General features: G+C 40.7%; 2 protein-coding genes across 3 annotated transcripts in view; one reads left to right on the top strand and one right to left on the bottom strand.

Moving 5' to 3' along the window:
- The window catches only part of LIAS (lipoic acid synthetase), a 10,478-nt gene extending 5,718 nt beyond the window's left edge, over positions 1-4,760 (top strand). The window contains exons 8-11 of the mRNA XM_042053720.1: positions 164-309; positions 1,934-2,004; positions 2,754-2,865; positions 3,810-4,760. Of these exons, the coding sequence (XP_041909654.1) occupies positions 164-309; positions 1,934-2,004; positions 2,754-2,865; positions 3,810-3,862 (382 nt within the window). The 3' untranslated portion in view covers positions 3,863-4,760. The remainder of the gene's footprint in view (positions 1-163; positions 310-1,933; positions 2,005-2,753; positions 2,866-3,809) is intronic.
- Positions 4,761-9,604: 4,844 nt separating this feature from the next.
- Positions 9,605-26,396, bottom strand: UGDH (UDP-glucose 6-dehydrogenase). Of its 2 annotated transcripts, XM_042053724.1 has the most exons (13): positions 26,179-26,276; positions 26,014-26,017; positions 25,372-25,540; positions 22,919-23,020; positions 21,382-21,582; positions 21,098-21,295; positions 20,460-20,607; positions 19,080-19,174; positions 15,887-16,017; positions 15,058-15,191; positions 13,857-13,948; positions 13,663-13,773; positions 9,605-10,883 (listed from the first exon to the last, which is right to left on the bottom strand). In XM_042053724.1, the coding sequence occupies exons 3-13, from the start codon at positions 25,531-25,533 to the stop codon at positions 10,773-10,775; spliced, it is 1,485 nt and encodes a 494-aa protein (XP_041909658.1). In that variant the 5' UTR covers positions 25,534-25,540; positions 26,014-26,017; positions 26,179-26,276; the 3' UTR covers positions 9,605-10,772. The 2 variants fall into 2 exon arrangements, with proteins under 2 accessions (XP_041909658.1, XP_041909657.1); XM_042053723.1 differs by lacking the exon at positions 26,014-26,017 and having other exon boundaries at positions 26,179-26,396.
- Positions 26,397-26,931: the final 535 nt, after the last annotated feature.

The raw sequence follows: 26,931 nt of genomic DNA, 5'->3' as shown, positions 1-26,931 counted from the left end.
GCTCCTGGGCCGGGCTCGTCCCGTCGCCGGTGTCCAACTGCACGGCCAAAGAAGCTCTGCGCTGCCGCTTCGCAGAAACTGGCAGAACTCGCCTTTCCTGGCGTCTCTAACTTCTGTGTGCCCTTCCACGTGTTTTTACCCCTTGTGCTGGAAATGTGCGAAGGAAGGTCCGTGACCCCCGAGCCAACTTTGAGCAGTCCGTCCGTGTGCTGAAACACGCCAAAGAGGTCCAGCCCGGCGTCATTTCCAAAACCTCCATTATGCTGGGGCTAGGCGAGACAGATGAACAAATATATTCCACAATGAAATGTAAGTTGGTGTTGAAATAGATGCCAGAATTCACAGGTATGAATTTTACTGTGTTGAAAAACAATTGTAAGCATCTTTGCCTCTACATGCAAATCAGTTTGCTGGTGCAGGAAATGTTTCCTAAGTTCCATTGAAAAAAAAAGTTTGGTTAAAAAAGACTGAATTTCTGAAATATTTTATCTTCTTATAGCTTACAGATTCAATTTGACAGGTAAATCCATCTCATGTTGATTTCAGTGGAGCTTAGAACTTTTTTTAGCTATATTAACTTTATCTTTGCAATACTTAAACAACAGGCTTGCAACACTGTTGCCTCATTGTGCATTCCTTTTTAGAAATAGCAGACCTGGTTGCTTAAATTATTTCAGTTTACTTAGATGGAAAAATGTTGTTATCCTGAGAGCTGTAGCATGTTCTTATGTTTTCATGTAAATGTATTTTTAAGAGGAGAAAAAACCTCACTCACAGTGGTAAGTGAATACACTACGCTTCAAAGAAGTAGTTCATAAATCCTATGGCATTTCTCCTGTATCCTGAAAAAATGTTTACCTGGTACTTCATTTTGTGCACAGACAAATTTAGAATGCAGCTATGTAGTCTAGTATTTCTGCAACTGGACCAAAAATTTAAAATTCCTTATTTTTTCCCATTCTTCCTTCCTAGAATTTCCTAGCTATAAGGTTATGAAATTTCAGATATGGTGCTATTTGCAGTCTGGGCACTTTGCTGCACGTATACAGAAGCAAACTGTGACCTGCCACGTTCATTCAGTTACTGTAGTTTTGTTCCACTTCCATCCTCTGGGTACAAGTTAAAGAGCATCTAAGTGTGCTGGTATTGTCCCCTTTTCTTTACAGAACCATATCAGTCTAAACAGAGATTCCAGGTTAACAGTGAGCACAATGATGTAGTCAAAACCCTGTCTTTTCTTCCTATTTGATGTGGGGCAAGTAGCTAGAAAATATATGGGGATGTTCATGCAAACTGATTCTTCAGCCATCCCTTTGTTCAGAACACCCTTCTCCTGCAGTGAACATAATTCTTCAGGCCAGCTGACCCTGAAGTGCCGGGGTTTCCCTCTGTAAATAGATCACCTCAACTCCTTTGCTGTTTATTGATTCTAGTATATACTCAAATTGTAAAGACAGAGTCTATGAGATTCTGGAGGCATCAAAACTAAAATACACCCTAGTGTGTAAAACTGGCCCTTTCCCCTGATTTATGGTACAAGAACCATCCACATCTTCTTGGCATGAAGTCTGTTGGAAGAGTGAAGCGCCCCACGTGTGTGCATGTACGCATCTTTTATCAAATGAAGGCTCTGACCTAAAGACATTGTGGAAAGCAGCAAGAGACAAGAGGATGTCATCTCTGCAGTGAGACATCACTGCAGTGAGTGCAGCACCAGGGATTCTCTGTAGCTTTAAGCTCGATAGCTCAGGTCCAGCAGCAGCGTGTGCTCATGAGGTGTGAGGTGTGTGGTGACTGTGTGTGGAGGCTGCAACTGCCAGCAGGACGTAGCCCCTTGAGTGACCCTTGGTCAGACTTGGAATGAGGATGTTTTCTAGTTGCTGACAATCCCTTGTGCTCCTTCTGCCACTAACAAGGAATTTTGTTTTTACAGTATTGCGGGAAGCAGATGTAGATTGTTTGACCCTAGGACAGTATATGCAACCAACAAAACGTCACCTAAAGGTAAAAGTGCCTTTAATTTACAGGCGGAGTTATGGTCTGTACCTTGCACAGTCATCCTTACTCTAACTGCAGATGTTGGGAAAAATTTCCTTCCTTGTTTAGCCTGACAATGATTATCTGTTGTGGACTCTTCACTAAAAATGACCTCAGCCATCTTACCCCTTCCATCTTCTGCAGACTTTCCAGTGCTAGTCTCTACTGTTAGCAGGGAGACAGCTGGAGCTGAGGCATGATTCTGGAAAACAAGAGCTTCAGTGTATGTCTCAAACATAATTGCTCAAGCCATCACCCCTTCACTGTCCTATAGGCTCTCCCTTAATGGTGCCACTTCAGCTGGGAAATTTACCATTTTCTGCTGGGATCTGTCCAGAACTTTGCTCTCTGTTCTGTTCCTGTGTTTCACTGAAACAACTGTTAGTGAAGAGATTTGTAGGACTACTGTGGTTTTTTACTAACTTGAACAGAAAAAAAGGCTTGATCAAAAAGACCATTCAAAAAAAGAGTAAAGAAAATGATAAAGCAACAACTAGAAGTTAAATTCTGAACTTTTCAGCTAAGTATGAAAAGCAAATAAAACACATTTGTTTGGTAGAAAGCAGAGCAAAAATGCAGTTCGTGACTTCACTGATGAAAGCTTTGGAGTGAAAAATTTTGAACTTGCAATATAACTGTGTTTCATTTCACTGCATGCTAGCTATAGCCATTTCCTTTGTATTAATACCTGAGCAAAATTAATTTTTTTCCCCCAGGTTGAAGAGTACATAACTCCCGAGAAGTTTAAGTACTGGGAAAAAGTAGGAAATGATCTTGGATTCCATTACACTGCTAGCGGGCCTTTAGTGCGTTCTTCCTATAAAGCAGGTAAATTACTGAAGCATTGGATTATTTAGCATGTAACATTTTATTATACAAAACTAAAGCAGTGAAGTAATGTCCAACAAAGCTCACCTTAGTTCAAGAACACCTTATATAGTCAGCCCTTTTTAAAAATTTATTTACATTATCTCTTATAGGTCATCCAAATGTATCAGTGTGACAGTAATTAGTATTTGTACAATTGCATTGCTGCTTAACCTAATCTTTTTGTCAAACCTATTCTGTACTATCTTAATATGTGAGGCAGGATAAAGGGTACCGAATTTGCAAGTTTTCCTTCACATTCTGCCTCTTGGATACTTCTGGGTTCAACGAGGTCCTTGGTTGTTTGTGATGCAATTTTGTTGCTTTAGGCAGTATTTATTTATAATGCTTTAAAAATAATTAGAGACAATTATGGCAGTGCTTTTTCTGACAGAGCACTGGGTATTAAGTAGCAGCTGATATTAATGGAACTGTTGCGTAGGTACAACATCCTGCTTTGTCCTAAGGAAAGAGCAGAGAAGACTCATTTGGGGTACTTTGCTGCTCAGTCGTTTAATGCAAGCTCAAACACGATTTATAGCAGGTTTCACTATAACTTGCTGATACTTTATGAAACAGGAATTAAATTTTAATTAAATCAATTCACTTCTGCCTGTTGGAATGCACAAAGCAACAGAGCTATTTCACAAAACTGGACAGGAGGAAAATCAGGATTTTGGGAGTGGAGGGGTTTTTGTTGGGTTATAGTTTTGAGAGTTTTTTTAGATCCCTACTGTGTGTATTGGAAGTGCTGTTATATAGAATTGAATTCCTATAAAATAAGTGGCAAAACCACTTATATTGTAGAATTGAACACTCATGTTAAACAAGAATGTGTTATTTTGCCTTCTTGTATTGAAATACCTACAAATCATTTTGGTGTTTATTTTTTTCCTTTTAATTAGGTGAATTCTTCTTGAAGAACTTAGTAGAAAAAAGAAAGACAAAAGCCATCTGAAAATGAGAGTGAACCTATTTAAAGCAGCCAGTTTTAAAGATCCTTTTTTCAGTGCATAATTATACTCAGTTCCAGAAATGCAGAACAGATGGTGGCTATATGAATAAACTTACTATCTTTCCAGAACACTTTTTTCTTATCAAAACACATTATTTTACCTCATTTCTCCTGGCAAGGCTACAACAATAGCGTACTTCTAGTGTTCAGCAAAAAGACAGAAGATAGAACCGATTTTGAAAGAGTAGTGGAACTGAGGTGGAAGAAATAAATGTAAGCTGGGAACAAAGATTAGACAGATTTATAGATCTGCAACAACAAGCAGCATTGATGCAGTTGTTACCTGTGAAGGTGCTGATAGTAATTTGAAAGGTACTGATACTTTGGTGTATCTTACTACTATGTAACAGAAGCTTGCAGGGGCTCTGGGAACTATAGGAGTTCTAAAGAAAGACACTGTACATGATAATGCACCAGATTAGGGCTATCTTGAACCGCACCAGAGAAAGTGTAGTGATACTCCTTCAAAACATGCTATCTCTTACCTGCATCTTGAGAAAATGAGCTGTACCATTCTGATAGCTAAAGCTTTTCCAGAGCTTGCATGTCTCCAGGTGTGAACCTTGGTATATACAAGGTATCAAGCTAAAGAAAACAAAACGTCCTTTCTGGCAAGACAATTAACCTTGTGTAGATACCATTAATTTAAACCATTTGGAAAATCAGAGTTGGTGTAAGAGCATAAATGGAGCTGTCCCTAACTTATGTACATGACTGTAACAAACCCCACTAAGCTGCACAGATGCTTCTTTAGTATTGAGTATGCAGAACTGCTGCTATTCTGTACTGTGCTCCTATTGCATGGCTATTGTCTTGTCATTAAAGGAAAGTTAAAACCTCAGTGGTTGTGTGTGGTGGGTTTGGTTGCCTGCCCCTTGAGGCTTGGTCTGGCTGGTAAATCTGAATGCAGAGAAGTGAACTACATTGTGGGTGAAACATGAAATCCACTGCATATCACACTAAGCTCAAGCAGAAATAAAAACATGGCGCATGGTACATTAACAGCTCTACTTGCCTCTCTGTACAGCAATAATACTGATGACTGTCTCTCCCTAATGCTCAGCTGTGGACATTAGATACCATCTCTGAACTAGCTTCACCTGTATCTTTGTGAAGTTATTTGGGAAAGATTCCAGGACTTTGCTATCTGGTCCTAAACTCTCATCATGCAGTTAATTCTCTGACTGGCCCTACTACTTTTCTAAACTGCAGTCTGTAGAAGGAGAGTGGACCCTGCACACCCCACCAACTCAGCAAGATGCCAGAAGGAAGACAGCTACCTAGCAAGATAATATATAGGAGAAACTTGTATGAACATAAGATTATACAACCAAGGCCGGTGATGCACAGTTGACACTTCACAAAATGAAGTACAGCAATATTAAAGCATTATGAGGACAAAACTTTACCAAGAAGGAATGTACTAATTCACCAGTGTAAGGGGATGAGAAACGTGAGCCATGAGGAACAAAGGGGAAGAAGGGATAAACAAAAGAATAACTATTTTTTAAGGGCAGAGAGACAAGGCTGGTTTCTTTTTTTTAATATTAATAAATTTAAAAATTAAATTAAAAGGTCTGATTGCTAGTCATAGAAAGCCCAAGTATATTTTGAGCCAAAAATGCCCTGCTTCAGCTGAAGTACACTTGAGTACTAGAGCAGGGAAAGGTTATCAACCATTGCAAGAAAACTCAACATTCCCTCCACTGCAGCAGATGGAGAGGGTTGCAACATCAACCCCAGGATACCCACACATTTAACAGCTGCCAGCCCTTATTAGGGGTCCTACTGTAACGAACAGTTCTGACTTGCCTACAGGGCAGATGTAACAGAATATGACTGTAGCTTCTGCCAAGTTACTGCTCTTTCAGCATATCAACACCAAAATACAGAAAAAAGGAATTCTGAGCCATAAAGCCATTATCAAACTGGAACAACAGAACATTGCACAGTGACTTCTTTACAGTGAGAGAAATAATGCTTCTTGAAGCACAGTCCAATATTACTTCATTTTAGAATTATCTTATGAGTCGCTGCTGGGTGGTTCAGAAGATGATCTCATGCTCTTACACAGCTGTCTGCCAACTGTCTGGTACCAAGTGTCAGAAGCTACACAAGATTTTCTAGCTGCATGTTTTGCTGTGGATTCTAGTCAAAGTCACACTTTGACTTCATAGACTGGAGAGGGTCTGTGCCTGTTTGTTTTTTTTTTTTTTTAACAGTGTTTGAAGACAAGCCCTAAAGTTCTTTTCCTAGTTACAAATTCCTGCGTTTACAGCCATCTTACTTCCCCTATTGCCCATTCAGTTTTTCCATTGTTGGGGAAGATGGAACAGGAAAACCTTGGAAATATGATTGCCTGACAAAAGATTTTGGGAATATGAAAACTACAGGCAACATCGAAATGAAAGCCACTTTTGAAATACCAGGTCTTAGTTACTGAACAACTAGAAAACAATGGTATGGCCACTGAAGTAATCCCCTCTTGATGAAACAATACCCTCTGCTTGCAAACAGGTCCAAGGGTCAGAGCAGACCCTACTAGCTCAGCAGAAGGGGTCCAAAGAGTAGTTTTTAGAAGTTAAGATGTAACACTCTATGGTAATATAAGGACTCTTATAGGCTGTATGTAAATGCTATAGGATTTGTATCTTGTATTAGATTGGTTAGTGACAATTAGAATATTCAGTACAGAAGATGATTTATTGTATTGTAACCAGGACTTCAGACATTCTCACTTCTGATTCTGATTCTCTCTTCTCTATTCCTCTCTTCCACTTCTACTTACTTCCACTCTTGCTCTTACACCCTCTCTCTCTCTCTCACCTGCTTACTCTCTTGGGCCTGCTCAGAGCTGAGTCTAGCAGCTCTGAGCAGTGCCCCAATACCCACGCCCTTTACAATAAACCGACTGTGTCCCAAGACCTGCCTATAGAGATCTCCATCCGTCTACGTCCGCCCGGTCCCGACAGAACCCGCCCGTAACCTACATCCATAGCTGTGTTAAGGCACCAAACTCTCACAAACATCCTTGTTGTAATTCAGCACAGGTTTCATGACTCGGGTTTGGTGAAGTTTCATGTTTGGTGACATTTTCATTTTGTATGTCAATCACATCATTCTGTCAGTTTGTTTCACAAAGCAGCTATAAAATATTTTAAGAAACATTAATCATCCTTGCAACCAGGAAAACAACTAACTGAGTTTTGGGAATAAGATTTAAAGTTGAAATAGATACTTTAAAAGAATGAATAGTCTTTTTAAGCATCATCACATCAATCTACTACACTGAAACATAATCAAATGTTATTCATAGAGAATTGCATATTCCAGTAACTTCAAGTCCTTAGGTGAACTGAACACTCTGGCTTTGTCAATTTAAAAACAGTTTTATATTTTTTCCCTACTTGATGAATAATTAATATTGGTGTCCCCTTCATTTAAAAAGTAAGTGTCAAGCATTTATGCTTCCTTACTACAACATGGTAACTTATTGCAGATGTTCAACTTGGACCAGAAATTTTAGCTTGACTCCACCATTCCTAAATCAGATCTCCATTATGCCTTCCTGCATTGTTTTACAATTAACTTCCAAGTTTAGCTGTTGAACAAGATTATAGCACTAGAAGAACCTCAAATGAGAAGTGTAAGCTTTTTGGCCAGTACAAAATCTCACTCCAACTGCTCCTCCTCACCCCTATAGTAACTAGTCTTGGTCAAATATATGTGTTCTATTCACTTGGAATATTCTTGGCTGTTGTATTCCTGGAAGCAGACAAGTTTTTGCTGCACAAAAATGTGACCACACATACTCAGAAGAAAACCAGCACATCTTGCCTGGCACTTAGAATTTGTCTGTGTACATCTTGGGTAACACCCAATTTATGCATTCTGTTTCAAACTCTTTCTTGACTTGTATTAAATCTGGCTTTGCTTCAGCTGTTGTATTCACATTTTTGCAGTGTAACACAGTGTTACCATGGGATTGCATTTTAAGAGCCCTGTAAAAGGAATTTCAGAGCACAAGAGTCCACTGGTTACATTACACAGTTCTCATCCAGAATTACCTGCTGTAACATCCATACACGAAGACTCAATAGCACTAAACCCCATCTCTTATGTGCACTACTCAAGCCTTCAAAACAGAACACAGGTCATCTCCCGTTCTTATTTCCCAGACACATGTACTCTGAAGACAACGGCTTATGATTCATGGTGCTGCACAAGCTTTTGAAGCTCTTCCTTTTGGCCTGTGGTAAGGTTCTCTGGCATATATGCAAGGTATGTATTGCTGTATCCTGAAGGAATGTCCCACTGGATTCATCCCCCAATCCCAGTTCTCCCACTAAAAGAATGCAGCCACCAAGAAAGTAAGTTGACTTGAAGAAAGCAAGGAAAATGCCCGTACTAGTTTTACCTCTTGTTGCTCCTCAGGATCTGCTGCTCCCCCTTTGCTAAGAGAGGGAAGTTAGAATGATCCCACTGTAATGAACTCGGCCATTCTCTAATATCTTTATGACTAAGCCCCAAGACACTATTCAGGCTTTGATTAAGTCTGCAGGAGAAACAGGGTAGCAACAGGGGTACAGCACTTAGCTTCTCCATCTCTTTGGGATGGCTTGTGAAAAGCCACTGGCATCTCATGAACACTTGCACATTCCTAAAAGGAGCAATACTTCACACATGAGTAACAGTTCATCATCGGCTTCAAACTGGTGAAGACAGGTCCCATATAGAGGCACTACTATTACAGGTGTGTGCAAGTTTCAGAAAGGCATCCTGATTTTCTGACACCTCTACTCACCCTCCTGATTAAAACAGCCTGAAGCAGTGCTGTGCTAACCTGAACAGTCAAGGACAAGAGATCCTTTGAGTACAACTTGTCAGCACCCTCTTCTTAATCCCAAAGGAGCAGTGACCAGCCTGCCCTCTCAGGTACTACAGGGCCAGAGGTAGCTAAGAGGACACGCACCTGCAAAGACAGGGTGATCACCTTGCAAAGACAGGGTGATCAACCGCTTAACAAAGGTTGTGTTGCAACCCTGACTGCATCTCAGGGTTGTCACATGAAAGCAGCACTAGTCAATAGGGAGGAGGAAATGGCATGATGAAAGATGACAGTTTGATTTTAAGCCCCCATAATTCCCACTCACTTTGCTTGGCTTTTGATGCACTTCTCTGAGAAAAATCTTACAGTAGGACAAAAAGCCTTAGGCATATTTGCCCGAAGTGCCAGATCGTTACAGAGTAAGTCCCTATGTGGAAGCCATTAACACGCAGAATCTGAAAGCATCTGGTTCAAGGATACAGCTATTTCAGTGTAACAGTGTCTTGTATTGTCTATCCAAATTATTATCCAAGTTCCTTAAATCTTCAAGGATCTGTCCTAAAGCTTAAACTGTCCCTACATTTCCGTGGGTACACAGTTACAGTAATAGCACTCATTACCAAGACACTGATCTTACCTCCTGTTTAACTATTGATACACCATGCTTGAAGGCACACAAGTTGAATAATTCTGAAGTTATTACGTGACCAGTTGCAGGATAATTTTCTACTATCCCAACACTGTTATTCAACTAATATGTCTACACCTTCAAGTCTGAAACCTGTTTATGGTCATCCTTCTCTATCCTCCCCTCCATTTCACAACCCCATGCAACAAGCCAAATACTGACAACACTGTAATCTCAAGGATTTTAATAGCACTGGCCAATTGAGAATAATAAAAAACAAGTAGAAACAAAGTAACAATAAAGGCAAAAATATCAAGAGAACATTGGAAGTATTCATTCCTGCTAGTCAAATGAGGTAGCAAGCTGATTTTTGGGGCTGAATTTATGGGCCTGAATTAATTTTTAATAATTTCTTCACAGCAGAGATTATGTTTTTGCAGATTCATTAAAAAAGCTGCTTTCAGATGTATGTAAGGAAGGAAAAAGATAACTACCAGGTAACACTGAAGCCAATATTTGTTTTCTACTTGGGCTGATACCAAATTAAGGTAATTCTGCTTAAATCCAGTGTTCAAACAAGCAGAATGCTCCTCTGCTGAAGACAGGTTGTATTGCTGTAACTTAGGGAATACTTGCCCCAGGAATCTGATTAAATCAAAAATGTGTGGCTGCACATGGAATGTAGGCAAGACAACCAAAAAATGAAAACTGCAAACCTGCCAGTGGATCAGTTTGTAGCTGCTGTCCACTGGCACTAATTACACGATCGATGCCTGCAGAACTATCTGGTCTCCCAAGAGAGGAAGTTCAGATTGTATCAGCGCCAATGGATCCCAACCACAACTGGGGCGTTATTGTTGAAGTCAGCTCTACCTTAGGGCTGGACCTAAAGCCTACCAATTTACTTAGAAATGATCTTTTGACTTGAATGCCAGGTAGAGCAGGCATTTAACCGGGCAAAGAATCACCCCAAAAGAAAATTAAAAATTGCTGAGACCAAAGTTCCAGTCTATAGATGACAGTTTATATAGACTGATTACAGTCTATAACTGGACTAAGGTAGAAAGATATTCTATTTCTTTTGCTTTCATATCACTTGAAATATTTAAAGTGCCGTTTAGCAACACTTCTGGAAGCAGAAATCTGCAGTTTGAAGGTAACTTTTGCACTTAAAAGATGATTCATTATTAAAAACAGGTTTGTACCATCTTCAGTAACCAAAAAAAAATTGCTATAAAAATAGAGATTTGAAAATAGACTGAATTCACATGTACCAGGTACCATTTCTAGTGTAAAACTGGTTTAGTTTATGAAAAATATATTTCCTTAAAAAAAGCATAGGCTTACAGTATTATCACTAAGAAGATCCACAGAATTCCTTCAGTATCTATTAAACATTATACCCTAGGCTTTTTGACAGGTGGATCCTGCAGACTGAATTTAGGAATTTCACATGAAGAAGCAAAAGGAATTCTTTTGGCTGACACCTTCTTCCCAATTGTTTCAATCTGAAAGAGAAAACACATTTCACAAGTGAGTGTGGCAAGCTAACAATCATGTCAACCTATGAGGAATCTATAAAGAACACATTTTATGAACATTAGAGTAGCACAAGCCACAAAGAACAGTGTGCCCAAGGACAGTTTCTGTGACTGGAATTGCGAAGAGTTTGTTGAAAAAACAAAACAACCAACCAGCCAGCCTTTCACAGGTGGCTGCTTTGCCTACTTAAGCTGCATCTTGACAATCTGAACATCCATCTGCCTCACCTTCCATAGAACTACCAATACAAATACCAGAAAATGTTTCTGGATATTCTTAACATGTGGGTTCAGACTCCTTTTCCTAAAAATTTATACTAAATTAACATAGAAAAAGTTTTTCCCTCTGTAATGCAGTAGGCTGTTTTTGAAGCAACACAACTCTGAAAGGGTAAAGGCAGCCAACACTACAAGTGAAAGCATGTGACAAAGGCAACACACACAAGCCAGGTATGGCAAAATTCAAAGAGCAAGGCAAATTCCCCTAATTTCTAGTTCAGACTAATGTAAATCACTAAGGACAGAGCTTGTAGAACACAAAACACTAACTAGTAGGACAGTTCAGGCATTCAATAAGTAAGCAGAACTGTAGCTTTCCTCTTAAGTAATGCAGGTCAAAAGCAAAGCTCCGAAAAACAAAATACTTCAACTATTCTATTTTAATAAAATTTTGATGAATATATTCTAGGCAGATATCTGAGCTAACACTGAAGAGAGTTGTTTAAACAGTCAAGAGAGCTGTATGTACTGTAGTTGCCCTTTAACAGCTTCAACTGCCTAGTTGAATGAATCTATACAAGCTGACTCACAAACAGTGTACATAACTGTAGCTTAAACAGGGAAAAAATATCAAGAGAGAAATCCTACAGCCATTATGAGAGTAAGTACAGTACTCAGAAGTACAGGGAACGAAAAATAACTGAAACATCCATCTGATCTGGCTTGTAGATTTTGTTCTTATTGTATCTGGCTGAGATGCTTCTGTCAGATTGTTCCAGGATTTGGTGACTTTGGTATTAGTCAAATTCCATCTATGCTGAAAGTGCTTCAAGCCCTTCAGTCAAGGCTTACTCTACTTTCCCTGCTTGAGACCTGAGCAGATTTTTTTTCTCAAATCAGAAATTACTTTGCCTAAAATCAGAGCTTCACATTTGTATGTCCTGAATTAAGCTTCTACTGTGGAAACAGGTTATAATTGAAATGGTAGGTGTGTTCAAAGTTATTTAAACTCCAGTTTGAGAAAAAAAATATTAGAACTACTCAAATTCATAGATTTCGATTGTATACAATGGAATTGCTTTTAGCATCTAATGTAGCTATAAGGCTGTCTAGTGAAACAACTTTTAACAAGGGAAGTTACAAGACTAGAGCCCTAAAAACTTAAATTTTGGGATTGTCCGTTTAAGACAAAATCCTTTTTATTATTTTATGCAGAGACTATAGGTCAATTGTTAAATGCCTTTGCAATGATATTCTGGATGAAAAATCTGGATAATAAACCTGGATGACCAACTGCATTCTGGTCAGCAAACTCACAAACTGGTTAAAAATTCAACACGAATTTCATACAAGAAACACAAAAGTACAGTCTCTGATCTAGAAAGTCTTTAAGCCACAGAAGACTTCAGAAGAGAAATTCCTAGGAGAAATATCACACAGATTAGAATTTGATATAGAATTAGCTATTAGCTTGGCAAAGCACTTAGCTAAAAAGTGAAGCATTTGCTTCTGGGCCCTCTCTCTGGTGTAAACAAACACCATTGTTTGGATCTTCTGGCTAATCTTAATCAAACACAAAGGACTAAAAGGACTAATTAGTCATCTCCTCCAGCCTCCCATGTAACACTTGGGTGTTTCACTGACTATCTTCAGATACATTTTTGCATTCACTGCTTTCACCTCCAGGATCAGCCAGCTTTGTTACACAAACTTCAGGGAGAAGAGTCCAAAACTTCCGTTAATAGTTTGTCCAAGTGAAGATCTCACAGCTGATAAACATTTGTTACCCACATGACATCTTGTCCAGTGTCCAGTGTTTAAGTCTCATGTCTCCAGTAAACCTGCTTATGTCTTTTGTGAGGAGCAAAAATGGTACTTACAGCTTACATTTACTTCTGCAGGAAGTGTGTTTTGCTATCCTGTTACTGTCAATTTCAAAAGCGTCTTTTTTTTTTTTTTTTTGTGGTATTAAAATAAGATTCCAAGTAGGGGCTATGGCATAGGTTATAACATTCAAACTCAGCCCTTCTGCTGTGTGGTAGCAGCAAAGACTGCAGGTCTGGAAGAAACAGTGAAGGAGCTGGTTTTGGAGTCAAATATCATGCCTAGAATTAATTCAGGCATGAGATTTAGCAGTTTTTCATGTTTACCTCCTAACTGTCCATTATTTATATATATGCTGTGCTGCAAAGAAGGGCAGAACAGCATTCAGATGTTGTATTTATGGTTGCACTCTATGATCTCAGAAGTCTCTTCCTACCTAAATTCTAAGGCAGGCTTATACTGCAGAACGTTGATGGCATAGTCTGATGTAGCCTCAACTTTAAAAGAGCATCAGTCTGTGAAAGTATTAAGATAGTAGAGGAAGACAGCACTAGTGAACACTTAAGAACAGACAGGTGTACATTTAAATCCTCACCTGCAGAGGTCTTTTTTTTTTCCCTTGCTACTCAGTCACTGAAGAGGGAGAGCAAGAGGGAAGAGAGAAGAAGGAAAGAAACATAAAAAGCATCACCCAGATGATTACCTGGAAGCCAATGACTTGTAGCTCATTGTGAAGATCATCTAGAACTCTCCTACCATCAAAGATAAATGCAGGCTTTAGCATTTTCTTATGAATACGTTCATAATCCAGCTCCTGTACAGAGTAATTAAAGCAGATAGAATAAATAAGTAGCATAACACTCCCTCTTTTTTTCTTTAGTTTAAGACAACATTTACCTTAAACATGTCCCATTCAGTGCAAATCACAAGGGCATGAGCTCCATCACAGGCTTCATAGGGATCTTTACTGATAGTGACCAACCGAGACACTGTAACAAAAGGAAAATAATTTTATTCTGCACATGCCTTTACCACCAATCTGACACGTTTCTGGCAAATGAGTCTCCTTCCTTGCCCTACACAAACAAGTGGTTTCAAGTCACTCACCTAGAGATATTTTCTACCAAGATACCACTTTGATTTTACTCATTTAGATTTTACTCATTTCGATGAAAACAGCTCGTACCTGGCATCTGAGTAGTCACAGCACGTAAATGTTTCAAGTCAAGCATTCAAATCTAATGTATACACTCAAGGACATCTCTAGAATTAGAGGGTACTATGGAGTGCTCAAATGCCAACTCTCACGAAGGTCATTGTCTGTAGAACAGCAGCACATCACAGTTTCTATTTAACACTCAGTTCACACTGGGGAAGAGACACATGGCTCCCCAGGGGCTGCCTGAGCAGCTGCCTAGAGGAAAGCCTTCCCTTTCCCTCTAATTCAAGGGCATGTCAAATAGTCTACACTCTTCATTCTTCATCACAGCTCAGTTTGCTCCATTCTCTTCACCTCTAGAAGCCTCATCTATTCTCCCCATTCATCAACTCCATTCCCCCTCTCCCCAGTAAGAAAACAGAAGTTCCACATACCCCCTACCTCTATAATCATAGGTGATTACTCTAAAGTGTTCTTGAATGTAAGGGAACAAAGTAATTTGGAAGTGATATGAGGGGTGGGAGAATGCTCAATACTGCATTCTGGAATTACTTCTTAATTTTAGTTATGTAAGAAAGAACTAATACAAGATAGTACTTTGGACACAAAGAAACTATCAGAACAACTAGTCTCTCCTTCTGGACAGTCTTCTTTCTCTTCCTTTTAATTATGCGAAAATATAAAATTCTAGGCATCTATTCAAATGAGTATTTATTGAAAGAAAAATATACAATAGTTGAGAATTAGCATTTATCTACAAAAGCTATGGGGAAAGGAAGAAGAGTGAGAGTAATCCTCTGAGCTATAACAATTTTCTACTATGTGCAACCAACAGCACAACGATGTCATGCCGAAAATGAATTTATAATATTTATACAGACCTGTGTATACTGAGAATAGGATGCAAAGAGGAAATAAACCTTACATGAGCATTCTTACCTTGGTTATCTTCTGAGACACCCAGATGTGAGAGATCTAAGATGATTTGCTCCTTAGGTACTTTAGGGTCATAGATATGGAGCTTTGCTCCTTCATCCATTAAATACTTGCTAATGTAGATACTGGATGACTCTCTAGGGAAGAGAATCAATCAGTTAAGGAACCAGGTGGCATGTTCCAAGTAATGAAAGTTTTCAAGTATCATGATATGCAATACCAGAGCTTTTATATCAATTTTACATTAAATATCTTAGTGGCAACCACGCCAGCAGGAAATCTGTTATCTTGAGGGACACCCAGAAGAATAATATGAAGAAGTCTGTATCTCTTTTGCTGAATTAAGAGAGACAATAAGTCCGAGGACTCCTACAGACCAAAATTACAAAGGCCTAGAGTTTATAAGCTTTCCCCACAAACTGCAGCTGAAGAGTTGTATCAAGTTTGACCTTTACAGGAAAATAGAATTAACCACTTCAGGAAACCAAGCTGAAACTTTGATTTCACAAAGCAATTTAGAACCAGCTGCAGAAGTGTTTGCATTCTCTTCTGTGGAGAATGGAAGGAGTCTGTTAAAATCTATCTTTGATTGTGTAAGTTAATAAGGACTAGAATGATCTGCAACTTCTGCATGATTCAGGTCTGTCGTAGGGGTCAAGAAACTTTTCTCACCCATTTAAGAAAGACTAATCTTTGTTACCCACCAATTCAGTCAAAAGAAACAAAGGGTCCCATATCCCACCTCTTAATACAATTCAGTGGGGGGCATTAGCTGCATAGCTGGTGACGACTGTAGGGAATCCCTGCTGGTGAACTGAGCTTGCTTGCTTACCTTGTGTCCCCAGTATCCTTTTTGAAAGCAAACCCTAAAATAGCAATCTTCTTGTCAGTGACAGTATTGAACAAGCTGTCAATAATGCGGGAAGCAAATCTTCTTCTCTGATAATCATTCATGTCTATTACCTGAAATGATACAAGCCGTGATGGTACAGAAGGGAGCCATTTTAAACTATAAACAGATTCTATTAACCATCAAGCCAAACTACCCATACATAAATTTAATAGAGGTTTAAAAGAGAGATTATTTGAATTATGATACTCAGTATCATAAGCAATCCAAAGATAAATTTAGTTAATTTACCAAATGCTGAGATAAATCCTATTTAATGAGTGAATTCTGATACACATACACACATCTTAACATGCATTATCTAGTTTAAAGACTAGGATTTTTTCCAGATTGCCTTTTTAAAAGAAAATTAAAACTTACTGCTTTCCATGTCTCTGCCTATTTCAGAACTAGGGTACTTGATGTCACATGGACATCCCATTGCCAGACCTACACTTTTTTACATGCCACATGTAACAACTGCAAAAATTAGCCTTTTTAATCCACACTAACAGATGCCAATACAGGAAACTTGTGTAATTCAACCACACTTAAATGGCTCACTTTTGTTATTTTGTTATTACATGAAAGTGGGTTTGATCACCCATTGCTCCTGTTCTTTCCTCCAGCCTGCTTCACACTTGGATCTCCAGTCATCACACACAGAGGACACTGGACCACTGGTAAAATAGTAAAGGTACGTTCCCCCACCTTTTCAGTGTTTAAAGTGGATTGGAAAGAGCTACACAACCCTCCAGGCTTTGAAACTTTTAGCCCAAATCAAGAATTAACAGGAGCAGCCTTTGAGACATAAGGTATAAACTATTCAGTGGAAGGATATTGGTGAACCACATTTATTTGAGGAAAAGAAATAAAAGCAGTGAGATTTATGCAACTCAACAGGGCAGTGACAGGCAATGAATGTACAGTTGGCAAAGCAAGAGGAATGTATTTCCTTCTGTAGGTAAATGTTCAGGGAATGAAGGTTTTGGTATTAGAGGGCCCTCCTCTCTCCAAAGGCCAGATAGAACAAAAGTTAGGATTCTGGGACTGCTCTGATCAGCATATCCTCCAGAATGTGCCTCTGGTCTGAGCTCTCCCACTGCCAAGAGTGCAGTGCTCAGGCCACAAAGAAGGGGCACATACAGTTGTTTTTAAGGGTGCACAGGAGTGCACATTACATGACTTGAGCAGTGTGGGCTGGGGCAGACAGACCCCTGTGAGATGACAACAGGGCTCTGAGGAAGCAGAAGGTGCAGCTACAGGGCTGTAGTACGAGCATGGCATTTTACCTTACCCTAACTCTGCAGGCAGCTGTTCTTACTATCTGATCTGTCCACAGCTTAATAAGCCATACAGAAACACTGCAAAGAACACTGCTCTTGAAAGAAAGCATAAAAGCATCAAAAGCACTTTAACTGTCTTGTTTACAGCAGCAATGCAAACTTTTAGGCTTTTGTTAAATAAACCTCCAGATAGAACAAACTAAGTGTTCCTATGCCTTTGGGTTGCCAAGATACCAAGTAGCCTGCATTTTGAGAAGGGTCCTTATGATCTCACAGGACAGAGCCAAACCAACTTGTTTCTTTCAAGACAGTATTAATTATTCCCTACCCATCAGCTTATCAGTGAGGTAACATGGTTGGTTCCTGCAGCTCATGCTGCTCCAGGGACTGTCCATTGTCTGCTCTCATCTTATAGTGAGTAAAAGCAGTAGCTCATAAAGCAAATATCAGAACCTAGTGCTCCTCCTCTTCCCTGCTGTGCTGATGCATCCACGTCCTACACTGAACCAAATCTCTTCTGGATGCTTGCACAAAGCTCATTCAGTATATTAGTCTCTCTTCACCGATGGGATGCAGGCCTCTCCACCATAGACTAGGCTATCCTAATGAAATATATTTTTAAGGAAGATTTCAGTCCAAACCTCTGAAGAGGCAAACAACATAAAACCCATGCCTTCCGTGTCCCAAGCAATTAATATAAGAGTTATAGTTGCAAGCAAGTAACTAGGCTGCTGACTAGCCCGTGGCTGGAGGTTAAACTCTGAACAGGGCATTGAGAGCCACTGGACATCACAGGTAACGGAAGAAGCTGACAAAAGCCACAGATAGTACTTGGAGATGGCACAGTTTTACAGGCAGTTATGGGGGAATTATGAGTGAGATCCAGCCAAACTTCAGACATTTGGAAGGAAGTATTAGGGATCTCCTGGGGAGGAGAACCTTGCAAAGCCAACAAAGCCTAAATAACCCCTTCAACAGCACCATATGTCCATGATGACCTAGATAACAATATAACACCAGACTTCAGTACAGATGTGGCACAACTGACCAATGATGTACTAGTAATTATTGGCAGGTTGTTTCTTTGGCAGCAGACTGGGATAGAGAAGAGTGAAGGGAAAAAAGGCTAGCCAAAATGAAGATCAAAAAAAGCAAAGCTGTTAATAAGGTAGGCGAATCAAGTACTTGGTATTCTGGGGGCATCTGCTGGGCAGCCTTATACTTCACCACCACAGACAAATCAGCAAAAAACCAAAGGGGTTTTTTGACCATACCACACACCTCAAAGCTTCTCATTCAGGACTAGGAAGAAAGGTGAGGTGCTTTCACTGGTTAATAGGGAAATGCTTGCTAGTACAGACTGGGTATTATTGCTGCACTAGAGCCAGGCCTGAGAGCATCCATATCTTCCCATTCCTAACATTAAACCACGGAACAACAGCAACCTTGTTTTTTTTAAAAATAGCAAGATCTGCTGAGTTCTTTCAGAGCTGTAGAAGTAGACCCTGAGGAAAAGATCAAAAGTTCTGAATTCAAAGTGGGCAGCAAACTGCAAGAGAAAGACAGGAGACACACGCTTGTACTTCACATTTCCTAGTGCTGCTTCTAGACAGCTTCCCAATCCATTTGACCCAGGTAACTTGATTCACCCCAAAAAAGCCTAAGTACCTGTAATTATCAAATGGCAGCATTAGGCTGAGTGCCCTAAAATGTAAAGATGACCAGAACTAAGTTATCTGCTCCTTAGAGCTGAAACACAGTTTGTGTGGAAAACACTTAAAAGCTCAATGCCTGAAAGCTGAGTGCTGAAGAAACACCACCCTCTGAAAAAATTGGTGAGGAACTTGTACCTGTTGCCAGTAGCGAGCTACCTCAGGTAAGTTCAGTGCCTCACAGAGGTACACTAAATTCAAGACATCCTTCTGAAAACAGCTACCTCCAAACCCTGAAAGAGAAAGCAGTTATTTTACAGGTGACTAAGGTACTGATCCAAGACAATCTGTGGAATCAAGTAGCTTTTGGCAATCACTGGCATCGTCAGCATTATAATTTTTCCCCGTATTTCACTGCTAGCAAATGAAAAAACTTAATATCTTAAAATCCAACTCCTGGACCTACTTACTTTGTCAATTACAGAAGGCTTAATTATGCTTCATGTTCCACTGAAATCAATGGAAGTTTTAACACAGAAACCTGAACCTGTATGAGAAAAAGCAACTATGGGCTACTATTACAAGTAGGCAGACAAGCTCCTGGGCCTGTTGTCCCCCCACCTCAAGATCTGGACTAATACTTCTCAAAACAAGTGTGTTAAGATTAGGTTCCTTCCTCCTGCACCCCCAAATGGATATTTAATCATTGCCAAGAACCAAAGATCACCATAGCTGACCAAGGGAAAACTGAGACAATTAGAGGGATCCTTAAACTAGAACTTTGCTCAGCAAGCAGAGTCCCAGAAACAACACAGTGTAGAAGGAATTGTAACAACATAGTAGGAATTTTGGTAATGCATTTGCTATCTATTTTTCACTCTTGCACAGACTCTAGGATAGGTTATATTTAATAAGGTTATTTTAAAGTCACAGTTTCTAGCATAAAATCATAGAGACAGGCTTTAGTCTTGTTCTGAAGTTTGAAAGTTTGATGTACTGATCACCACTTTATCACATCTTACTCTCTCATAAATCTAATCCAGAAACAACTGTATGTGGCACTTAGTGCTATGGCCTAGTTGACAAGGTTGTGATTGGTCAAAGGTTGGACTCAATCTTTGAGGTCTTTCCAACCTTATCATCCTATGAATTCATCCTACAAATTACAAGCTGCCATCACACATTCTGAGCTAGAGGTATTCTCTCTCTCAGGGCACTAGCAGCAGCTCCCAAACGAAATTGCAGCAGTTGCAATCAGGAAGACATCTTGGAGAGCACTGTCATCAGTGATGCTTCAGAAAAATAAAGCTGCAGCTTTTCTTTCCAGTGTCACAGGCAGGATAAACCATGCACTCTGAGCTCTCCAGTTTCAGGTTGCTGGGTCTGCAGCAACCTCAATTCTACATACTTTACCAAAAAAATGGATTTATACTAGTATTCTACAGCAGCATTTTCATACATTGAGTACTTCTAATGCTGTAGAAGATTTTAGAGAATCAGATTAACTTCAAAACACTACTACTGCACTATTAAACAGAAGCCCAACGGGGAAAAAGAAAGGAGGAATTTTTCATTTACCAACACTGGCTTTGAGAAATTTATTTCCAATTCTTTGGTCTGTTCCAATAGCTCTTGCTACTTCTTCAACATCTGCTCCTGTAGCTTCACACAGAGCACTGATTGAGTTAATGCTGCTGATTCTTTGGGCAAGAAAAGCATTAGCTGCCTGTAAATAAAAAGCATAGTAAAGAACTTCGGTTTTCCAGACACCAAGATGTCCACAGACCAAAGGGAGCTGCTACTGAAAGGATTACTTCAGTACCTATGCAACTCTGTTGACATACAAAAGGGTAACATAAGTAGTTTAATACAGAGATGCCAGTTAATGTGATTTAAGCAAACCAAGATAATGCTTAACTTGCAGAGTTTGAACCGTTTTATGATGGTAATCAGTTTCTATAGCACTGGATGTTTGCTCTTAGTAATAACTAACAGCAATAAAAGTGAGAAAAGGACTTTACAGAAAGTTGGTATCATCTATTAACTAGGTCAGCTGAGAACTGGAAAAGATCAATATCCTTTGACACATGCATTGGGTCCCCCCCAACCTCACCTGTCTTTCCTAGCTGCATCACTCAGTGTCAACAAAATTCTGCTTCTGAGCTTTGTCTCACACCCCTTGCTCATTGCAGACCACAGCAGTGAGTAACACTAACCAGTTTAGAAAGTTCTGATGACCAAGTATTGGTTGTAAGGATCTTTTCTTTGGGCACCCAGTGCTCATAAACAGCACACAGAGCACGGACAGCTTTCTGTCCCTCTGGAGAGTCATCTCCACCAATAAGCACTCTGTCCGGGTTCTTCAGGTCCTTGATGGCTGTTCCTTCAGCAAGGAACTCTGGGTTAGACAGCACCTACACACACAGGAAGAAAAGAACAACAAATAAAAGCCAAAACCAATAGCCAGTCTTTAAATACACAACTCAAAGATTATGTTTACCTGCAAATCCAAGTTAGGCTTAGTATTGGCATCAAATATTCGACGAATGCTCTCCGCAGCACGTACTGGAACTGTACTTTTCTCAGTGACAATTTTATAGCCATTTGAATTCTGTACAATTCTTCTAGCGCAAGCTTCAATGTATTTCAGATCAGCTGCTCGGCCTTTTCCCATCCCATAGGTCTTTGTTGGTGTGTTAACCTAATTACAGATGAAAGGGGAAGAAATGTTCCAGGTCAGTATCTCTTGTGTTAAGAGGCAAGGTGAAATTGTTAAGACTGACGGACATTTTCCTTCTCACAAGAAGGAAAATGCTTCTACCCCAGAATTATTCTGGTTACCATATCAGATGAGCTATTAGCTGTCTCAATTACCCATTTTGTTTTCTATGGAAAGCTCACTGGCCTCTATTCAAATAGGATTTAAACAAGGGCAAGTCATAGCAGCTCTGCAGGCTTTGGTGAAACAATCCTTATTCTGGAAACACCAGTAATTTCTTCATGATTATGGCCAGCCACTTTTTGTTACCTGTCCCACGCTAGGAGTGCAAAAGCTCACATAAGAATCTTGTGGCCAGTGAGGCAACTATAGTTTAAACTCACTTTGCAATGAAACCTAAGTGTAGGGCTGATGAAAATTAGTATACTGACATACACAGAAAAGGCAACATGAAGGAAAACACGTTGTTTAGATTAAGACAGAGGGTCCTTTTCATTACAAATGGAAAGAAGAAATGTCAACAATGTGTAAAACACAACAGCTTGTTTTGAACCAAAGACAGGTGGCAATATATGGCCTGTATTAGTGGCAGTCATCCAGCCACGTAGCATTCATTTTAGACCAAATGAATGAAGAAAAATACTCTCAGAAAGGGAGCTCCATACTACAGTGCCCTAACAAAGAGGAGATCTCAAGAAAAAAGGACTTTAACAAATAACTCAACTGTGGCCTACCAAGACAAATAGCAATCAGTTCTTTTGCATTCTGCATTACTAACAACCTCTAGATCACAAAAGGTTCATCTTTGACTGAATCCTCTTTCTAGTGGTGTCAATAGCTTTGAAATATTAAAGCCACCCTCACTTCCACTAATACACTGTTTTTAAAAGCTTCTAGAAATAGTTCAACTTCATAACTGAATAACCAGCCTATGATTTTGCATATCTGTCTAGGAATTTTATCATTATTATCCAGGTCCCATAGATTTCATCAGTACACTGCAATGACAGAGCTGCACTACATTATGCTCTGACTTCGTACACCAAACCAAGTTAAACATCAGCATTACCATTTTGACTTAGAACCTCTTCATTTGTCAAAGGTGCTACTGGCTAGAAGAAAAACAAATAAAAAGCTTACTAAACACTTTTCCCACAGTACACAGAACGACAAGGAGAAATCTGTGACACAATGACATTGCTAAGTGAATCTACATGACAAAACAAAGGCATCTTCCTAGAAGAAAAGCAACAAAATGATTTGATAAGAAAGAAAAAAAAAAAAGATAAACACAACCACCTTCTCCCCCTAAACTTACAGAAATAAATACAAGATCAGCTTCTCTAATGGCATCATCAATACTGGTGGAAAAGAAGAGGTTTTTGCCTCGACAGGATTCTACTACTTCTTGTAACCCTGGCTGGAAAAAAAAGCAGAAAAAAACCCCAGTTAATGCCATTAACTTTAGGTTAATGCAGTTAGAAGAGCAGCAAACTCTATGCCCAAACAGCATATAATTTCAGATACAGAAAGATTTTCTTTTCTCCCCCCATCAATGCAGCATGTTTTCAGTCTGACTGAAGTAAAGCTTCTGAGGATTTACACAGTGGAAAAAGTTAAGCTCTTCCTTATTCAAAAGGCTCAAAATGCTGTCCTGAGACTTTCAGCCACACTGAATTGCTTATTGCACAGCCGGATTTTAGCTTTCAGTTATTCCCATGCTCAATTCTACTACAATTAAAGAAATACCTGTAGAGTGATATTAAGTAGATTCAAGAGGAAGTCTTACAAACAAACAACAAAGCCTGCAAACAAAGGTGGTCCCAACTCTCCTTTTCCCTCTTTCCATGATCTCCCCAATCTCAGATCTAAAACTGCTTCAGCACAAAAAAACACCCCACAAAGAAATCTTCCACCAAGTAAGCAAGCCCAGATACAGTGAAAGATAGGCAGCAGAGACAGACAGGAAATCAAGACCACTCCTTTTAGCAACCACCCATCTTCGGGCCAGATTAAACTTATCATGGAACCACTCCCACAGTATGAAAGAATCACAACAGCCATAATATGATGAAATTCTTTCCAGAGACACATACTGTGCTGTAACACTTTCCCTTCCCTTAACACTTCCACTCAGACAACAGAAGCAGGAGGTCACATACAAATGAGCAGTCCTCTGTATTAGAATGGTCTAAAAAAATTTAACCAAGATGTAGTTGTCACAGATAAAAGAAGCTTCTACTTTTTGTTTGAATAGTCAGTCATGCACTTTCACGTGGCAATCAAATCTCCAATGTGAGACACCTATCGTGACACTAGATATTTGAGTAAATGCCAGAAAGGCAAAGGTTCACTAGATGGAGAGAAGAAAACAAAGCAGAAGCTTTCTTACGCAAGACATTTTTACTGTCTCATTTTATATCAAATACCACCCACTTAGAAGAAAAACAAAGGTCAGAACAGGCAAAATAACGTGTTACAACCCACTGAATATTCCAACTATGGTCTGACAATGGGATGTAAATAGAAAGGCAGCCCAATAGATAACTTCTGACACTGTAAAGAAAAAAAAACAACCAAAAAAAAAATACAAAAACCTCACTGTGCAATGTCTCAATTTTACAACTGTCTGAACTAACTCTTGGCAGTTTTTGTACATTCTTTGTAAGCAAAGGACACCATTCCAGGAAACAGATGTTACAAGTTTGGGGTTTTTAAAAAAAAACAAACCAAAAAACATGCCAAGGCAAGCTCTACTTCAGCTCATTCAGTCTAAGTGTTAAGAGAAAACAAAGTACTTGCTTTCATTAAATTTATTCCTGTCTCACCTGCTAATCTGAACATTATACACAGTTTCTTTTGAATTTATTTGACAAAGGAGGTCTATTCATCTTGACTTAGTCACAGTATAGCTTTGGTTTTAAGAGGGAAGAAGACTTCTTATAGCAAAAGAGCAACTGTTAGTACCAGTCAGATGCCTTGTCTTTGGGAGATGAGTGAAGACAAGTTTTCACTCCAGTTAAAGAATTCAAACCTATAAAAACTGTGCTTCATGAAAGAATGAAGGAAAGAAAAAGAGACCTATTTTTTTATGATGAAAAAGAATGGAAAACAACAAATGCTAAGCGAAGCAAAATAGAAAAATGCTTTATGTATTTTCAAATTAAAGTAATTCTGTAACGAAGGAGTGACAGTGTGGTACATTTATTTGGCCTTGTCTTCCCAGGTCAGACTGAAGATTTAGGGTACGGCTGAATCAGAAACATGACTGTCCCCATCCTTCCATAGAGTTAAAGCTGGGCAGCACAGATTGGATTTTGGCAGTATTCAGAATGCAAATAAAGCTTACAGCTCAGTATTACACATTTATACTGTGCTACAACACAGCGGGTAATATCTGCAACTGAGCAAGTGGACTATGTTATGATCAAATCACATCCCAAAAGAAAGTCAGCATGATTTAGCACAATTCACTATATATTGAATTACATTTTCCTTATTAGGCCCTTCATATATATAGAACTACATTTTCCTTATTAGGCCCTTCATATAATCATTAATACACATCTGCATCAGCTGCATTAAGTTATTTCAAAAATCTGGTTTAATGAGCAGTAGTGACAAGCAGCTGTTCCAGAATACTCTTTTTGAAGGACATCGCTACTGTGCTAAGCTTGATAAGCTTCAGAAGTGGGCTACGGGGAAATGCCATGTAGTGGGTGGCAAGCAAAGGCAACACTGTCTGGAAGAAGAGACAACAGTGGTGTTTACCTCGTAGATTGGGAGAGTGTCTGAATTCCAGGCATTGATTCTGGCCTCATTGACATCCACAACAGTAACTTTGATACTGGGGCACATTTGTGCAATAACACTACAGGTTGGCCCACCAACATAACCAGCACCAATGCAGCAAATCTTCTTAATTTCAAACATGATTGCTCTAGTAAGAGGAGGGGGAAATGGAAAATCAGGAGTTACAAATTAAAATACCGGCCAACAATTCAAGGAAAACAAAGAGCATTTGCGATTTCAGATTTTATTATGCTGCGGCCCACAGAAACGTTTTCTTACGGCTGATCTCTGGAAAGGAACTGCTATTCCTCTCTCCAACCCGGGAAGGCTTTGGAGTCTGCCCCTCTCCCGGAGCGCCAGCACACACAGACCATGAAGGAAGCGTTTCTGTGGTCGCTTTGAGTCCCGACACCCCAAACACCACCCTCGGGCCGAGGAATTGCTGATGCCACGGCAGTCCCGGGCACGAGCAGCGCCCGCCGCTGCAGACAGCGCTCGGCGAGGACCGGCGCGGCCCCAGGCTGCGGCCACAGCCGCGCCCTGCCCCTGGAGCCCCTCGGCCGGGAAAGGGAGGCCGCAGCTCCCGCCTCCTCCCCGAAGAAGGGTGCGGGCCGAGCTGACCGCGCTCCCCCTGGGCCGGGCCGATCCCGCGGGCTCCATCCCCGGGAGCACAGCGGGAAGGGAGCGGCTCTCCGGCCGCGCCCGGCCCCGCGCTCCGGGGCGGGAAGGGCCCCCCGGGACGACAGCGGAGGGACTCGCCGCCGGCACCGCAGCACAGAGACTTACCGCGGGCGGGCAGGCAGGCGCGGTCCGGCTCCGGCGCCGAGGATCGAGCGGGAGCGCTGCGGCGGGGATGCGCGGAGGGGATGCTCAGGGAGGATGCGCGCCGAGCTCAACGCGACGCTCCGCTGGGAGGGGAGCAGCAGCGGCGGCGGCCGCTTTTTAAAGGGCCGCGGCGGGCCCGAGGCGGCTGCTTCATGGCGAGGACGCCGAGTGGGGCCGTCCCGCCTCCTCCTTCCCCCGGGGGCGGAGAACGGCGCCGGCCCGCCCGCCCCGCGTTCCCCGCCCGCCGCGGTGCCGGCGAATGGCCGCGGGACACCTCGGGCGGGCCCGGCCTCGCCGGGGCGCGGGCGGCTGAGGGGCCGCAGGGCCCCCGGGCACGGCTGGGAGCTCCGGGCCTGGTCGGGGCTGGGCCGCTGAACTGCTCCTGTCTTCTGCCTCAGGGTATTTTTATAAGAGAATTTACTTGTGGTGGTTGAATATTCAAGTGAATAATTTTTTGTCCTTCAGCTATGGTTACTGTGAAGTAAAGAAGGCGGTGTTCATTCTCTTTCCTGTACCGTAGCACCATCTCAACAAAGAGAAGTGAAGGGAAACGTGGATAGGTTACAGCAAAGTTCATTGTTTAAAGTCCAGGCTGTGAACATTGCCCAGAGGAAGGAAAAAAAACGAGCTTTCATTCTTGTCCTTGTGACCTGGGCACTGCCCAGGGACCTCTTGCCTAGCAGTATTAAAGTTCTCAGATACTGATCCTGCCTT

This window comes from Corvus kubaryi, unplaced genomic scaffold (assembly GCF_017639235.1).
Source record: "Corvus kubaryi isolate FWS band 111438036 unplaced genomic scaffold, C.kubaryi_AGA036_p1.0 split1-131, whole genome shotgun sequence".
Classification (NCBI taxonomy): Eukaryota; Metazoa; Chordata; class Aves; order Passeriformes; family Corvidae; genus Corvus; species Corvus kubaryi.
This window is presented reverse-complemented; position numbering and strand designations above follow the sequence as displayed.

Bases quoted from the DNA above. Each gene is read 5' to 3' on its own strand.
- UGDH (XM_042053723.1), bottom strand. From the start codon at position 25,533: ATGTTTGAAATTAAGAAGATTTGCTGCATTGGTGCTGGTTATGTTGGT. The intron at 19,175-20,459 runs GTAAATGAAAAA...TTTCTCTTTCAG, and splicing joins ATTTCTCAAAGCCAGTGTTG to GGTTTGGAGGTAGCTGTTTT. The intron at 15,192-15,886 runs GTAAGCAAGCAA...TCTCTTCCCTAG, and splicing joins AAGGATACTGGGGACACAAG to AGAGTCATCCAGTATCTACA.